The sequence below is a fragment of the Pangasianodon hypophthalmus genome, chromosome 5 (assembly GCF_027358585.1).
Source record: "Pangasianodon hypophthalmus isolate fPanHyp1 chromosome 5, fPanHyp1.pri, whole genome shotgun sequence".
Classification (NCBI taxonomy): Eukaryota; Metazoa; Chordata; class Actinopteri; order Siluriformes; family Pangasiidae; genus Pangasianodon; species Pangasianodon hypophthalmus.
This window is the reverse complement of record NC_069714.1, coordinates 13312892-13330964: the sequence shown is the minus strand read 5'-3', so window position 1 is coordinate 13330964 and position 18073 is coordinate 13312892. Positions and strand designations below refer to the sequence as shown.

At 37.8% G+C, this 18073-nt stretch overlaps 1 protein-coding gene across 2 annotated transcripts in view; it reads left to right on the top strand.

Annotated features, from left to right (window-relative positions):
• The window catches only part of adcy5 (adenylate cyclase 5), a 69601-nt gene that overhangs the window by 45038 nt on the left and 6490 nt on the right, over nt 1-18073 (top strand). The window contains exons 4-12 of one of the 2 annotated variants that reach the window (XM_026912696.3): nt 4592-4703; nt 5832-5959; nt 7358-7516; nt 7709-7850; nt 9279-9416; nt 13710-13732; nt 14558-14702; nt 16708-16805; nt 17918-18005. In XM_026912696.3, the coding sequence (XP_026768497.1) occupies nt 4592-4703; nt 5832-5959; nt 7358-7516; nt 7709-7850; nt 9279-9416; nt 13710-13732; nt 14558-14702; nt 16708-16805; nt 17918-18005 (1033 nt within the window). Of the gene's footprint in view, nt 1-4591; nt 4704-5831; nt 5960-7357; nt 7517-7708; nt 7851-9278; nt 9417-13709; nt 13733-14542; nt 14703-16707; nt 16806-17917; nt 18006-18073 lie in introns of both variants that reach the window. The other variant, XM_026912695.3, reaches the window with a different exon arrangement.

Sequence of the window (18073 nt, the reverse complement as noted above, 5' to 3'; positions counted from 1 at the left end):
GCAGAAACGACTATGAAAAAAAATTCAACTTAATTACAATTTGCAGTCTAATTTGTTAATAAACAAGGGCATTCAGGGCCCAACACAATAGATAGACAGGAGGAGTTACCTGTATTCATAGTACATTTTGTGAACCAACTTTAGCACCATCTTGTGGTTTGAAGGAGGGCACTCTAATTCATATCAACCTTCCTCCTTACTTCTCTATCTCCAACAGACAAAACAGACATGTGCGCACACACACACACACACACACACAGTCTTATTCTGCTTCTCTATGTCTCTCTTTCTCTCTGTCCTTCTCAAACACACACACACTCTGCACTGTACATTAGGCCTGATGAGAGCCCCTTCCTTCTCCATGTCATCCAACATTTAGACTGAAGTTCCACTTTGATTTATTTGAAATCCCAGTGTATTTTGTCTTATTTATTATAAATATAGAGAGATTTGTGGATTTTAGTGTAGTGCTGAGTGGTGGCATTTGTAAAAGTTTCACATGATGAATGTTGACATTCTCCAGACTTTCTAAAGATTCTAAATCGATTCACTGGAGGGGAAAATGGTGTGACAAGGAGCAGGTCAGCTTCAGCTCCAGAGAGCCAGGAAATAGTAAATCCTTCCTCTCTCTTCTGCTTAACCCAGGTGCAAGTTTAACTGATTTTAGTCATTTTTTTCTTAAACATGCTTATATCTAATCCGTGGCCCTTAGTAAGTGAAAGCATAACAAAAAGATGATCAGAGTTTTACTGACCTCTGGTTGAAATATGTGTGTGTCTGCTAATCATCTCCATTAGTTGGAGTAATCAGTCATGATTTGACCAGCAAGATTTTCAACCAGCATGGCAATGTTCTATGTAAAACATGTTTAAAATGATTCAAAGCTGAGTTCACCTATACGTAAAATGTTCAAGCACATACATAGTTTATGTGAACCTTTTGTCATGAATTTGTTAATAATATTTAAAAAGTTTCAGAGTGAAAACGCTGTATTTAAGACTACTTTGTTGTAATTAAAAAGAAAAAAGTGCACAATAAAAAATTTTGTTATTTCTAAAAGATGCTATGGGGTTCTGACTTTCTGTACAAATGTACCATATTTTATGCCAGTGGTTATGTAATCTAATTTGTATTAATTAAATAGGATATTTATAGCACATTAGTTTGGGCAAATGATAACTATATAATACAAATTTAGTGAACTACCCCCCAGGCAAGTAAAAGCTCCCATGTGCTGCTCAGCCCCATGTTTTGGTGGCCCAGACACTGACTAGGATAAAACATGGTAGCTAAATAATATAATAGCATATGGCCAGCTAGTAAGCTAGTTAAGTGCATTAATACAGACTAATGAAAATGAACGAGTAGATGATCATGCAGCACATCATATTTGTGCCCTCGATAAAATGTTTGTGAATCATTGGCTAACATCTCAGCTATGAGATTTGGTGTTCTGTCCACTCATCATACATAAAAGATATTATTCTTGCATTTTTATTTTCTTTGGATAACCATGACCTCCATGCCAAAGACCAAGTGGCATATTATGGTTTCACTGTTACCACAGGTTTGTGTTATTTTAGTAGACTCTTTTTATATGCATATGTAACTTACTTCATGCTGAAAAAGGAAAAACTATGAAAAGTGCTATAAGATAAAGTGTGATGATTTAGGCGGTGAGCCCCACAGATTCCATCCTGAGAAAACATTTACAGTTTTCACGTGGCTCAAGGTCAGGGATTACTTGCTGTTGAGCTTGACCGATTTCACAAATAATAACAGTCTGAACGACGCCTGCTGTGTAGCAGACAGAGGGCAAGAAAACAGGAGCAGCCCTCACCAAGGCCTCTGAAAACAGTTTAACCTATGAGGTGGCACATGATGTTTGTCTTACTTTTGTTTCTTGCTCTTGACTAAACCACACACAGAGACAAGTGTCTGCCTATCTGCCTATGCAGATTGGTGGAAGTCTTGTTGGTGGAATAAGCAGACAGGCGACCTTATGCAGTACCACCTGCTTCTTAGAAAAAAATGGGATGATTTGGATGGTTCAAATAAACAATGATAAAAAGGCATTCACAGATTTTACGTCAGAGAGTCTGTAGCTATTCATCAATTAGACTTCTATTAAACAATTGGTAATGATGCTTGGAGTGTTAAGCCTCAGAAGACAACGACTACAATCTCATCTTATTTGCACAGCATCACTGAATGCCATGTTCATCGCTTGACATAACTTCTAAGGATTAAAATAGTGCGTCACTTAGTGAAGAAGAGAAGACAAGCGTGCCATCCCAAATCATAGTGATGGCAATGTGGCCATCATCTCCTGACCCAAGAAGGTGCATTGGCACAGCTGAGCTTTTCACCACCACCAATATGTCTTTCCAGCCATTCTGATGTTAAGAGTCTGAACAACATTATCTTTGAAATAGGATATCTGCAGTATGAGGTTGGAGAGCTAGTGTAGCAGAGGAAGATTAAATGTTCAGCATAGTCTCAGAAGGGGGCTAAGTGGTTGCGAGATGAAAGCCATCAGACCTGGTAGTGCCAGCTCTCTGGGGAAAGCAGTCAGGAACTGTCGACCTCTCAAGCACAGTAGTGCTTTGATACAGACCAAGCAGTGACCCTTGAAGAACTTACAAGGTCATGTTATGTAAGCAGGATGTGTGATGCTGTGCACAATTCCTTCCTGGGTTTTTTAGCTGGAGCAAGTGCTGCAGCTTTGTTCATGCTGACCTGTCAAAACTTCCCTCAACAGCTTCCTCAACAGCAGGCCATCAGCGACCCTTGAGTTCACTCCACTTATTGGAATGTTCGCTCATAACTCATTTCCTGCTTTTTTTTTTCCAGGTCATTTTTCTGTCAGCACGTTGAACAAACATTTGTAATTCGCCTTTGTTTCAAGCATAAGCACAACTCATCTCAGTTGTCACCACAATGTCATTATTATTGCTAGTCAAGAAGAGAATCAGATGTGCTTCATGTTTCTAGATTTTGCATGTTAATCACATTAATGCAAACAAGGACACAAATTAGTGTTTATTTTATTTTTAGTGTGCCTTATATTGCTAACAGCTATAGTTTAGCTTATTAAGAATTTTAATATTTTGAATCTCAGTTTACATTGTCATTTTCTCAGGGATATTAGCAAAGACTAATATATATCCTAATAAGTATAATTTTGTTCATCATTAATATTACCAAAACTAGCAAGCTTAGCAGGTTCTTTAGGTATAGGTTTGCATTCTCTGCTAATTCGCATATCATTTTCATTCACCATTATATATAAGTACAGAGAAAGTATTTTTCAGTAGAAATTTGATATTGGCGCTGTGGTAAGCAATTTGAGCCAAATATCAGCCTAAATATATTAGCCATATAAAAATGGACCAGTGCTATATACAGTAACAGTAATATTCTACTGATACAACACCCATCTGTCTCTAAGACCCCTGAGCGAGTTATATAGGGTTGTCTTTTTTGAAATTTGTGAGATATATTGTTATAAAAATATTTCCCTACGATACTGGTCTAGTGATGTTAGATCCACCACTTAAACATGATATTTTTCCCGCAGTGCTATTTGCTATTAAAATAATTTACCAAAATATTTGAATTACCATAGACACATTTGTTGAAGTACAGTGTGAGCTTTAGAGATGAGTTTGGTAGAAAACAGTCTGCACTCTGCTTCTGCTTCACTCTTTGTTGTGTAAGAAAGATATGGTAGAGTGCATCACAGTTTAAGTAGAAGGTGAAAGTTGGAACATTTTCCTTAGAAGGCATCAACAGGCTCTGGTCAGCTGTCACATGCTCTTAGTACAGCAGGATCATTGTGTTGTGTAAAAACAGCTCCTCATCTGCAAGCCTTCAACATTTTGTGAAAAACCCCTTTTGTTCTGAGATTCTGAGAAAGTGAACAGAGAAGCCACTTTGGTCCTGAACAGAAGCTTTAATCAGCGAGCGTCACTGTCTCCTGTATCAACCAGCACCAGGCCCTAGGGTCACTACAGAGATATTCCTATTAGAGCGGGATCTGTAACAATGTTTCTCCTCTTCTTATCCCACCATGTTGAAAGCTGTGCAGTTGGATATTGAATAGTTACGGTTATTATAACCCATGTGAGGTCATCTGAACCCCTGTAGCTTTTTATCTTGCTTGTCTCACATGCAGGGGCATCATACAATGGAGGACCATATCCGTTACCTCGTTCTCATGGTAAAAGAATGTCAAACAGCTCTCTCGGATTCAGATTTGTAGGTCGAACTTTCCCTTGGCTTTCATTAGATTATGAATGTCTTTTATTACCATTGATCCACTGTGCTCTCCCAAACCAGTCCTCAGTGTCACTGGCATGGTAATGGAGTCTAATGTGTGTTACTAATGCGGAATGGCTCACAGATGCTATTGTATCTATGCAAAGTCTGCTTCCTTGAATAGTTATTTGAAAAGGCCACAGGCAAAGCTCATTCTAATAACTGCACAGTGTTGGATTCTGTATGGAATTTTTGTAAAGTCATTGTGATAAGCAAAGCTGATAAGTCTTAGACATGCACAGTTTAATCTTCTGTTTCTCTCTCTGTGCAGTATCCTCTTTGCTGACATCGAGGGATTCACCAGTCTGGCGTCTCAGTGCACAGCTCAGGAACTGGTCATGACCCTGAATGAGCTGTTTGCAAGATTCGACAAACTGGCTGCAGTGAGTAAAGATATCTGGCTGCAGAGTCAAGAGATTGACCTGATGTCGAATTCAGATCTACTGAACATGCTCTTGGATTTCACTTATTTTCTCTCCCAGTGTTCACTGCTTAGGGGTCTTACCTGTGCACAGTGAATGTTTGCTTAGCCAGGCTGTACTCACCAGTCTACCTGCTGTTGAGCCAGAGCCACATCTCATTATCTCTAGACAAGATTCTGAGTCATGCTGTGGATACAGATTCCCTCCTGCACTCAGAAGATCCCCCTCACTATGCTGTGCTCATTTAAACACCACTGAAAATATGTACATGCTTGTCCAGAGGATGCACCTAGATGGATGTGTTTAAGAACTGACTTTATTACTCTATAGAAAATTCACACTGCTTTGGGAATATGAATTTGCATGTTGTACAAGGATGTGTTTTCACATTTAGCAAAAGCATGAGGCACACGGCTACTTGCTCAACAACAACTTCTATTGTGTGGCTGGTGGGTTAAGTTGAGGCATATGCTGGGGTGACATTCAGGTGGTTGTCATAAGACTGAGCACTGGGGTGTATCCTGTGCTCAGCCTGGGGCTTTCGTCTCATCTCTTCCCATCTCCTTTCCTCTCAACTCCACTCTTTTCCTCTCCTCTCCTCTTTCTAAAACCATTCTTTATTTATAAGGGATATTTGTGATTTTATTGAGACTTTTTTCTGGGCAAAAAGACAAATTAAAATGGGAACTTGCAGACTTTATGAAAACAGACTTCTTGCAGACTAAACTCTGACCTTTCTGATCCCATAGGGAGCAATTTAATCTCAGATTTGTTCTTTTTTTTTTAATCATCCTCTTCCTTAAAAGGGGAAAGTATGTGTGCCGTGTAATATGGATTTTAAAAGTCCAAACAAAGCCTTGTACAATGAACGTATGAAACCATATACCACACTTACTAAGTGCTGACTTTACAAAGTGTATGTAGTATAAAAGGAAATATTCATAGTGATCTAATGAGTCAAATGATGATTTAATAGTGTCAATAATGCTTTTTCTCAGCTTGCTACATAATGCACCTGTATGTCTGTGTGTGCGTGTGCGTGTGCGTGTGTGTGTGCGTGTGTGTGTGCGTGTGTGTGTGTGTGTGAAGGAAAATCACTGTCTGCGGATTAAGATTTTAGGGGATTGCTACTACTGTGTGTCGGGCTTGCCAGAGGCCCGGGCTGACCATGCTCACTGCTGTGTGGAGATGGGAGTGGACATGATTGAGGCCATCTCGTAAGTATTACAGTTGCTTTTAAATTTTAATTCATGTCAGAAGAAGGAAGCAGACTCTGCAATAAATTCCGCATGTGTATAGAGGCATGTATATAGACATAATAAATAATATGGACTTGTATGTAGGACATGCTGTAGTTGTAAGACAGTTTTTAACAAGGTTTAAGATTAACAAGTCTTTTCTGCTTAAAATAATATTAGCTGCATGAATTCCTCATAAGAAAGAATGAGCACAGGGCTTCTTTGCATTTTCTTTTTCTTGGTAATTGGTGAATACAAAGAAGGATAAAACTCCCTGCAGGCAGTACTGAATTATTAAACTATGAGATTGATGCTGATTATGTGTGCATGCAAGCGTGCATTTGAAAGTGAATGTGTGCATGGGGTCAATAAATGTATTGTCACCTTGGAACTGCACACCCTCAGGTGTTGTACGAGTTGCCAACAGCATATCACAGATATATTGCCTATGTGTCTTGTATTCGATGTAGCTTATTGGTGCAGTAGTTTGTAAAAACACTAGCTTACTGCTTCACTGAGCCTGAATGTGTTTACTCTGGGCAGTGGCCAGCAAACATCAACTACACTGACAGTATATTTACATTATAGTGAAGACCTCCAAAACAATTGGCTTAAACATGTTTTTCACTCACATTTTATTCAGTCAAATGTACATCGAGTGGGAGATAAATACATGATTTAAAAATTAAGGTACGAACATGAATTGGGATTCACATGCACTTCAGAGAGCTAAACTTGCTTGAATTTTTGTGACACACCTTCAAAGAAGCCAAATGCTGGCAGAAAAACATTTTGCTTTGCTGCAGTGTGACACAGAAGCCTGTCACCCCCAAAGTTCACAGGGTTTAACTCTCTCTGTTTACTGTGCCACTTATTACCAAGGCTAAAATATAAGTAAAATGATTTTATTATTGATTTTTGCAAGCTTACGGCTTGTTCTTGTGTACTCATTACAAAATAATTGTGAAGCCTCGATGCTTGGCCGAGATGCTCAGCTGCTTGCTGTAGTAATGATAGACATAGACATGAGTATATTTTGTTTATAAATCCTCTGATAAGAATGAGTCTACCTGAGGTCAACAGTTCAGCTGTCAGAGGGCACTGCTTGTTTTCCTAAGAGCTTAATCCAGCATTAGGAGGTCATTTTGCATGACAGCGTAGACCATGGTAAATAGTAATAAAATTAGTGTAATTACCACATTTTCTGGGAATGCGTCTGTGCCTGTTAAGACCACACAAGTAAAGCACTTGTGTTAAGCTCACTGCTGGGTTAGTGGTGTTGAAGAGTCAGCTGTGTCCATAGTTTTCCCATTGTGCTTTCAATTTGCATTGCAATTCATTAATTGTGTGTGTGTGTGTGTGTGTGTGTTTTCTAAGATTGGTGAGGGAAGTCACTGGTGTCAACGTGAACATGCGAGTGGGGATCCATAGTGGCCGAGTCCACTGTGGGGTCTTGGGTTTGAGAAAGTGGCAGTTTGACGTCTGGTCCAATGATGTCACGCTGGCAAATCATATGGAGGCAGGAGGAAAAGCAGGGTGAGAGTGACGTCTCCGCACAAGACCTAAATCAGAAATAACAGACGCAAATTTAAGCCAGTTAAAATCACAGTTAAATAGCATTTATACACAGTTTATGAGTTTCTATTATGCAAGGTTAAAACTGTTTTTTTTTCTGATTTCTATAGTTATCTTATGAACCTCACATTAAACCTTGTTGCTTTCTCCCAGCCGTATCCACATAACTAAAGCTACTCTGAACTATCTGAATGGTGACTACGATGTGGAGCCTGGCTTTGGCGGAGAAAGGAATGTCTATCTGAGGAAGCACAACATTGAAACTTTCCTCATAGTGGGATGCAGCCAGAAGAGGGTCAGAGTTTGTCCTTTCCTTCCTCATAAAGCTGCAAAGCACAGTTAATTAAAGAAAGGGATTCACCAGTTTTATCTCAGATTTGCTTCCCAGAATATGTTTAACAGTTGTTATCTGTACTAGTGGGAGAACATATTCTTGTTGTTCAGGTCAGTTAGCACTAGTTAAATTTTTTTCTTTCACACTGAAAGTGCATGTTTCTAATACACAGACTACTCTAACCCTTATTTATAAGCATTAGGCCAAGTTTATTTATTGAATATGTATGTGTGTGCAGACACAGCAACAACACAAGTGGCATTACTCACATACTGTTCACATATTATTTTTCACCTATTTTTCTTATATACTTCTAGATGATTAAAAGATACATCCTCCAAATGGCATGTCAGAGCCAAAAACATCCCTGTGCATTACGTTGCCATAGTTACCTGTAAAATGTATAGTGATTTCATACCATATTGATCAGCAGCTTGAAGGTGTTAAACGTATGGAAAAGGTCTGTTAGTTTCTCTTTAAAACTTTCAGCTGCCATTGTTTTCATGAGCTGTGTCTCAAATCAAAAACTCTGACCTTGCATTTAATCATATTTACTAATCTAGAAGATCCAAACAATTGGTAGCCTTGAAGACTTGTGTTAATAATCAAATACTGGAATAGTACTTAAGTGTGCGATTTATGTTTTATTCCTCTTATACCACTTTGCCAGCATTGTCAATTGTCTGTAAAAGAAGTAATTTCCAGTTATCACTTACATTTTAAACACTATAAACAGTTCTTCAGCAGCCTTCTTTTTTTTTGCTCTCTTGAAGTTAATAAGACAAAAAAAAACAGCTTGTCATGTGACTAAGTAGCCTTTGTCCTGAAAAGTTTCCCATGGCTGTTAAAAAAAAAGAAGTGCTGACACTAGAGACTCCTTCCAAAAATGTTAAAAAACATCAGAAAACTTCACCATATCAATGAATATGTTTTTCTTTGCTAACTAACATTTTTTTAAAAATCCATTTATTTTTTGTCCTAGATTATGTAGAGCATTCTTCATACAAGTCCCTGTGAATTGAGTTGTTACTGTAGAAACAATACCGTATTAGAATGAGGGCATTAATATAAGCCTGTGATTTGAATTACAGCTGGCACTATTGTCAGAGCTGCTATTACAGAAAATGAATTAACACCTTCTGACCAATCAGATTGAAGAATTCAACAGTGTTGATATTAATATTTATGTTGATACTGCACCACATGCACGCATCACATTATGTTTTACAGATGTGCACAACTGACAGGTCGTCTTGCACATATTGTGTACATGTAGTTAAAAACTAGAATAAACTAGACATTAGTGACATAGTGTAAAATGGTAAAAAAAAAATGAATAAATGACGCACTAGCTTAAAGACTGTTGCATATAAATGTTCCTTCTAACAGAAAGAAGAAAAGGCCATGATTGCCAAGATGAATCGGCAACGGACAAACAGCATCACCCACAACAGTTCACACTGGACCGACCGGCCATTTTATAACCACCTGGGGGGCAACCAGGTCTCCAAAGAAATGAAGAGAATGGTAAGAGAAATACACACAGAGACATTCTTCCTCTCTCTCTCTCTCTCTCTCTCTCTCTCTCTCTCTGACCTTCATCAAACACATTTTCCCATAATTACTGTCTTGACACTGCGTGCGTAAGAGATTTCAACTTGCTTAGACACATCTAATGGCTTTAAGAACACTGTTAGACAAGGACGCTTCTGAGGTGTTGAACAACATCATGTTTGCATTGGCTTTAATTACTTTGAGTCACACCAATTACCACTTCAGTCTCCGAATATTATTTTTTCACACAGTGAATTAACTAAACCTGAGCAGTTCAATGGACGTCCCTCTACAGTGACGTTCAGAGCGTCTTCTCCTTTTTGTACCCATGGCTATGTCACTAATCTCTCCTCTTTTCTTTGCCTGTGGGGCCCAAAGGGAACGACCCTCTGATTAAATAAAGCAGACTCGCCTCACACGAAGTCCTCTGGGATTTAATCAGGCAGAGTGGAGCTTGCAAATAGGCTGAGTGCAAGGCCAAGAGGGAAATGCTTTATCGCGCTTTCTTTCCATTATTTAGTTGACTCCCACTTTGCTAATATAATTGTGGCCACAGATCTGGGCTAATTGATGGAGCAAACAAAAAGGGGAATTTAGAGGTGTAACATGTCTTATTTCCATTTACTGGTCTCAGAGAAAGGCCAGTATGGGGATATAGCTCAGTTTAAGTTTTAAAGGTTTCTCGTTAAAGGTACGATAGTGCCCTGATTACATATTTAGGCAACGTTCATGTCTCTCACACTAACACCATTCAGTGGTGTTAATTAAGAAGTATGCAAATGTTCATAATGAGTGTCATTTCTGATCCATAAAGAAGCACATCCTGTTTTTGTCCCTGTACGGTCATGGTTACCCTGAGAAACAAGTGACTTTACACTTCTGAGTGCTCCCCAGACTGCTCTGATTACGTGAATGCAGAATGGAAGGGGACGTACACATGGGAATGTGCTTAATTCGCAGTGTTCAGGGCTCCTTATTAAGGATTTTCACACCATGTTAAGCATTATATTACGTTAAACTGGAACATTGTCTCAAATATTAGACAAATGTAGACTATTCTTAATCTGCTTTCACACACAAGAGATATTATGGTATCATCCAGCTACAATTTTTAATTAAAATTTTTAATTAATGAATGTCACATCGTACTTTTAACCATTTTTAGTTACATGTAATATTGTGGAACAACTGCAAGACTAGGTAGTTCCTGTTATGAGTAATGTCAAAGTAACTATAAACAGTTGTTCCCACGGGAGCCTATGTTTTTTTCTCTCTCTTGTTAAGTTAATAAGGCAAAAAATGCTGCATGTCATGTTGCTGAGAAAATGGTGGAAAACTTACTGACCATTCCAAAGAGCTAAGCCTGGAGACTTTTTACACAAATGTTAAACAAATACTCCTTACAAAAAAAGCTTTACCATGTCAATGATTATATGATTATTTTGATTAAATAATCAATGCTTATTTTCATTGTTAAGTAACACATTTTTAATCCTTTTTTTATTAGTGTTAGATTATGTGGAGAGTCTGCCATACAAGTATTTTATCACTTTTTTTTAATTGCATTTAATTTATTATATGTAGACCCCTTCTTAATTCCTGTAGTGTTTTATTTTTGCACAAATGCTAATGTTAAGTGGATGCAGAGTGAGCAGAAGTGGCTCTGACTGGGCTGATACCTTTTTCTAGTGAGCTCCAAGAGGAAGATTTGACTAGAGGAATATGAATTTGCTTCAGAGATTTGCCTCTTCCCTAAACATGATCTTGCAGCATAGTGTCCATCACAGCAGGAGGCAGCTCGACACAGTCACCCCTGCAGTGCACTTCCGGACGCGTTCGCCAATGCAGAACTCCCAAAGCAGATCAGCGAACATGACCCAATCTTTGTGTGAAACAGTCACATACATCCCCTTGGGATCCCCTGATCTAAAAACAGTGCAACATGACCATATTGAGTTTTCCCTCTGCATTTCCGAAGGTCCTCCCACAGTGCTATATTAATGCTGAGGTGACTCATGCGTGTTTACAGCAGCACTGCACTCTCACGTGGTCCTTGAATGTGACCTCCCACAGATAATAGTGTTTACTTTCACTAATCCTTCTCACATCCACTATTATATGCTCCCTTTCTCATGCAAAATAAATTAGACTTGTAACAAGTGATTAGGGGGATGTGCTTGTTATTGTTGGAGCTGGAGCAGAGAACTTGCTGCATTATGCATGCTTATAAAACTATACTAAAATAGTGAGGTGGGCTAAAGACCATGTTATTGATTAGGAAGAAGACTAACAGTTGTATTTATAACAGATTAATCTACTGACCATTTTCTTTTTATTACTTGCCTAACAATTATTTCACTGCTACAAATGGTGGTTCAGGACAGTAATTTTACTTACAAAAATGCTAGTTAACTATAAACAAGGTGCGTTAACTCATTAAATTAGCCATTGAGTATAGCATTGTGACATATTATATATTGTAATTTCTGCTGTAATGCTGTAAAACACTTCAATTCGGGGGCATTCTGTGGCTCATCAAAAGGCTGCACTTTTGGGACAATGAGCAAGATCCTTAACCCTCATTGCTCCCGGGGTGTTCTGGGCTCCACTCTGACCTTGGCCTCCTTACAAGCTGGGACATGTGAAGAAAAGGATTTCACTGTATTGTAGTTCTTTATGTGACAGTAAAAGCTACCATTTTCTTAAATGCACTGTTTGGCTTTCCATAAAGTGCAGTAATCTGTGTCATACTTATAATACATCACACTGTAATATGGTAATGAGGCAGTTACGATATCTTATTTATTTAGGCAGTGATTAATTAGGTCAGACCTGACCAATTCACCACAGATCTTCTCTGCTTCTAAACGTGTACTCCTTTTAATTTATCCATTGTTGTGTGCATTCATAAACATGTTTTATTTAAAGGTAAAACAGTGGAGAAATGCACACACAGGTGCATAACCTAACAAATGTACAAGTTGTATAAAATCTGATGTTAATAGGAACATGCCCCTTTTCTTAACTCTTCTTAGGGTAGCCACATTTCACAAAATGGAATGTGAAAAAATAAAACATAAGAAATAAAATGTTAAGGCTGATTTGAACAGAAGCTCTGCAAGTATTCAAAATTACTCAATATACAGTACTGTGCAAAAGTCTTAGGCACATGCAAAGAAATGCTGTAAAGATGCCTTCAAAAATAATGAAATTAAATTTTTCTTTATTTAAAAAAAATACTATAAAAAGCAGTAAAAAGTAATAAATGAAACAAAGTCAATATTTGGTGTGACGATCCTTTGCTTTTAAAAAAAATTATTAGTCTCAGGTACAGTGTGTGCAGTTTTATAAGGAAATGAGCTGTAAGTGTTACTGAGCATCTTGCAGAAGCAGCTACAGCTCTTCTGGAGACTTTGACTGTCACACTTGCTTCTAATTTTTCAGCAAAACCCAGCAGCCTTCATTATGTTTATTTGTCTGAAAAGTGTCTCTTATGTAATCTGCTGCTTTCTTTACTGACATACAAACATTTTTCTGTAACATTTAATTTTGTGCTGGAAAACTAATGTTTGGAAATCTAAAATGTTTTTGTACTGACTCGATAATGTAGAAGTCATAAAATAAAAATCTATAACAAAGTTTTTTCTAAAAAATATAGGGTGCCTAAGACTTTTGCACAGTTCTGTAAGCTTATATTTACATTTATTTTACAATAGACTGATGTGTTTGTCACGTACAGTTGAGAATGGATACAACAGAATAATATATGTTTAACAGAATAATATATGTTTAACAATATGTTTATCAGGATTATTGTGATATTTTGATATGCTTCATTAGTGAAGTTTTCTCCGTATGGAAAAACAGGTTTACTTTTGAACATCTTTTGCGCAGAGCTAGAAAGCAATGGTTGACAAAAGAAGTGTTTATAATTATGAGGAGGTGGTTATGAGCAGCCTTATTCAGGGAAGGTCAAATGGTGACGGTATGGTTTATGAGCCTTTTTTAATCTCACTACTTTTAGATTTTTATGTTGGTACTTTTGCCATGTACATCCAGGTGGGGTCACTGTTGTGCCAATCTGTGCGAAAAACCCGGAGAAATTAACTGATTTTGTTTTCTCTGGTTCTCTGTTGTCCTCACGGTTGTGCAAAGACCGGTGCACTGACTATCCTTTCCTCTGTCTTTGTTACACAGTTACCATCTTTTTTTACTCATCTATCATTTATAAAGCTCACACTGTTTATGTATTCTTTTTCTCTTCAGGGATTTGAAGACCCCAAGGACAAGTAAGTATTAATCCTTACCTTCTCTGGCCTAGCTCTGGATCATCTCTTGTGGTGGTAAAAAAAAAAAAAAAAAAAAAGAAAAGAAAAAAAAATGACTTCAACTTATGCTTTTACTGCCACCTTGAAAAGCTGCTGGGCAACCTCACCTTTATTAATACAATAATAATATTGGTTATAACATAATAAACAACTCTGTCAGGTAGTGGGGTGTGGTGAGATTACACCCGGTATTCTTTCAAGTTGGCACTAGAGGATATGCTTTCTGTTTTGTGCGGGATGTGGGGAATTGTAATGCATGAGAAGCTGTTACAGTGATGCTGAATCAATGGACAAAATCATTGTGCTATTCAGTTCATAACTGCATGAAATATCAAGATTCAAATGGTTTACACTCAAGCCAATCCATATAAAAGGTACCATAAAGAGATAATGCTAAATTTTAATATATTGGAGGATCATAAACATTCTCCAGTGTTGATTTAGAATACTGTATTTACCTTATCAGATCTTCAGGTCTTGCTGTCATTTTGCTGTCATGATTGGAGAACTAGATTTGATATCATGCATTAATGATGAATAAAACATGGGCATGAACAGCCTGCATGACATAATAACCATTTTTGCTTAATAGCCGTCATGATGCAGTGAATAAGGGGACTGTGATCTGTTGGAGTGCTGTTGTATGTTGTCATGTGGTGGGCTGAACTGAGTGCTCTGGTGGTGGGGCATGCCTGTGGATGACCATTGAGATGAAGCGGAGAGTCAAGAGAGGCAGAAAGTAGAACAACGGTCTCGTCTTGTGTTATCTAGACATTTCATTTTCAGAAATACTCAGGAAAACCTGAACCCTGAGGACGAAGTGGACGAGTTCTTGGGCCGTGCCATTGACGCTCGCAGCATTGACCGTCTGCGCTCTGAACACGTCAAGAAATTCCTGCTGACATTCCGGGAGCCTGATCTGGAGAAGAAGGTACTGCTTAGAGGAAGTGATGCTGTTAAACAGTACATCTCAAACAGTACAGTCCAGTATATATTTACTTACAGTCTTTCCTTGACTAGCAGATGTAAAAAGATACATACAGATATCAAGCTAATATAGAGCTCAAAAGGCAGTAAAATGAAAAAGTATACAATGTCAATAACAAAATGACAGAAATAGACAAAAATGACAATCACTGACAATCATTTTTTCCCCCACAGCATGATGTCCCACTATATACATTGTAAAATACAAGATTTATTATATACGTGTGATTCAGAACTGCAGTTAAACAGTATGTGAGCTGTAGTTAATAGTTTGTTTCCAATGCCAAAATCTCACTTTTTTAATCAGTGGAACTGAATTTCTGGACACATTACAAGCAAACATGTTCAAAGGGCTGAAACATGAATTTCTCTGCAAATGCAATCTCTTCCAGATCAGTTTTTAACAAATCGCTACATAACATGGGGGATAAAAGCCCCATGCCCAAGAGCTTTATCTAAATAATCTGATGGTTATTTTGAGATTATCTTTTGAGAGCAGGCAATGCAAAGCATCAAATGAATGTCATGTGGGGAGAAAGTGAATGTTTGGCACAGCCCCGGAGAGGTGATCTGATCTTGTCTGCAAAACTGACATAGAATGCTATTGATATACTAACACCATTGATACTCCTGACAATTATGTAAATATGCCGGGTGGTTTAATAGAATAAAACTTATTTTCATAGATTTGGATGGATTTCTAAGGATTTTAGGATGGATACGTACGCATTTTTACAGTCTCACAGCTGAAATAGAAGCTAGTATGAGAGCCAAAGACACATTAGAAAATCTTTCGGTGTGAATTGTTTGTATTTGTTAAGAATGAAATAATTAAGTTTGTTGTATTACTTGTGAGATGTTCAAATATCAAGTATGGGTGTGATGGACAGGTGTTCACAGACTTTTGGCCATATAGTGTATGTTTGAATATCTCACAGTGCCAGCGGATTTTGAATGTCACACCCGTATTTGTGTTATTTCGCCCCCTTTAGTTGAGAACATTCATTTATGAGAAGAAAATATCTACAGAGCACAAAAATATTTTTAAAAAAGATGACTTGCACCCAACCAAAACAGCAACACTTTAACCAGCAAATTATGCATGGGCTGGCATGAAAATAGAGCACATGCTGTTTTGAACTACAGCAAAAAGTGAACTTCAAATTCAGGATGAGTCACAGGGTGAAACATAAGAAAAGCATAAGCAAAACATCAGCATTATTTGAAGAGAATTTATAGCATCGCCCTCAAAGCCATGGTCACAGCTGAATAACCCTGTGCTTCAAATCAGTCACGACTGATCTAGTGACATACAGATACCTACTTCATCACAAGGAAGGGCTGCATAATGCATCACCCTCTATTATCTTTTGTTCCCTTTTTATCATGAAAGTCCATTTTCTTTCCTTTCTTTTCTGAGACTAAAAGGTGACAGAGGGTGAATATAACACATTCGCATCCTCAGTCTGCAATTACTTACTATTTTAGTGATAAACATGTCCTTTCTGCCTTAGATAAGAGATTGTAGTGCCAAACTAGGTGTTATGTTTAAGGAGACTGCTTTACTGCTTTTGTTTTCTTCCGCTGCTCATGTGTTTCCGGCAAGGCTCTGAATTTACAATAACCACCTCCTTGCTAGTTAACATTCATTCCTCTTTGTAAACAAATTAATTTTGTTAAAATTGCTAGAGTGTGCTTTCAACCTAGTAAACAAGACTTTCTATATTGTTTAACTTTGATATTCCATGTTTATTACATGCATACTGTAACTTGTTACCATTCCTAACCTTGTGTTTCCTCCACAGCACCTACTGTACTGCTTTATAGAATTTCTATGCTCTAGTTTGTATGGCTCATTCATGTATGACAAATAAAGTGTGTCTCTCTCTCTCTCTCTCTCTCTCTATTCTTTCCTTCTCTCCTCAATCTCTCAAAATCTCTCTCTTTAGTATTCTAAGCAGGTGGATTCCCGGTTCGGAGCGTACGTAGCCTGTGCCACTCTTGTCTTCTTGTTCATCTGCTTCATCCAGCTTGTAGTCGTACCACCGTAAGTATCCATTATACTGCATATCAGGCTTTATTTTATGCAGGCAGTAATAACTAATTAGCTGGGCTGCAATGGGTAACATCTGAGCATCTGCAGCAATAAACTTTACTATGACCATAAACCCAGTGCTAGGAAAAGAAGGATGTTGTTTCGTGAGACATAATAGAATTCCAGTGGAAAGCACAGATGAGGGTTTTTCCTTCGTTGTTTAAACAATGTTATGTTAAATGCCAGGGGCGTCAGGGGTAAAATGTATGTAGATTTAACACTAAATCATGGTGTACAACCAAAGATTAGCACAAAACATTTCGGATTAACTCTGTCACCCTGGATTTTTGTTGAAATTGAGATTTTGTTGAAAATTTTGTTGAAATTGTTACATTTTTTAATTGTCACTTTTTTGTTAAGACACAATGACAATGCTGGTTAAGACAATGCTGAGTCATTTGTAACGTAAAGAACATTCATTTAAAATACAAAAAGAGAGCATGTGAGGTTATGTTGAACTTTTCTTTTTGTTTACCCAGGCAGTATAGTATGGGCTTAACATTAACTTCTTGGTTATCTTACTGAAAAAAATCCAGATATCGGGAACAGCTCCAGCCTACAGTGTCCTCAGCACCTATGTTTTTTTAAATGAATGAATCATATCATTTTAACACAAGAATAGTTTCATTAGATGTGTTAATGCATCACAGATTTGTTAGAGTGAAAGGTTTTCTGCTATAATTAACTAAATTCTCTGTCGGCCTGTTCATTCTGATTGTACATGAAATAGATCTGGTGGTAGAGGTGTCCGCTAAACTGTTTTTCGTTTAATCCAGATTGCACTCTCTCCCAAAGGAGTCCTGACCAGCCCTGTCTGCTGTCGCAGAAAGTTGCCCGATCTTGCAGTTCTTATTTATGTTTGCATTATGTGCATTATGCGATCTTTTCTCTAATTAATTCACCACCAGCCTCTTGGCACCAGTGCACTTCCACTGTTTACTGATCACTAAATGGCCCCATAAGTTTGTTTGAGCCGCTTCCTCGTGATTTAGGCTTGTGTTGTATTGTTTTGCTTCAGTTTTACTCTCTCTTTGCTTATAATTTTTATTTCCTCTTTTCCTCAGCTCCAGCCTGATGATCGGATTCTATGTGTCATGTTTCATCGTACTCATGGTCGTTATGTTCGTTTCAGTCATTTACTCCTGCTTTGGGGTAAGTGTCCTCCTTTGGCAGCTCATCCACATCATTGAAGCGTTTACCAATTTATAAAATCACTTTCA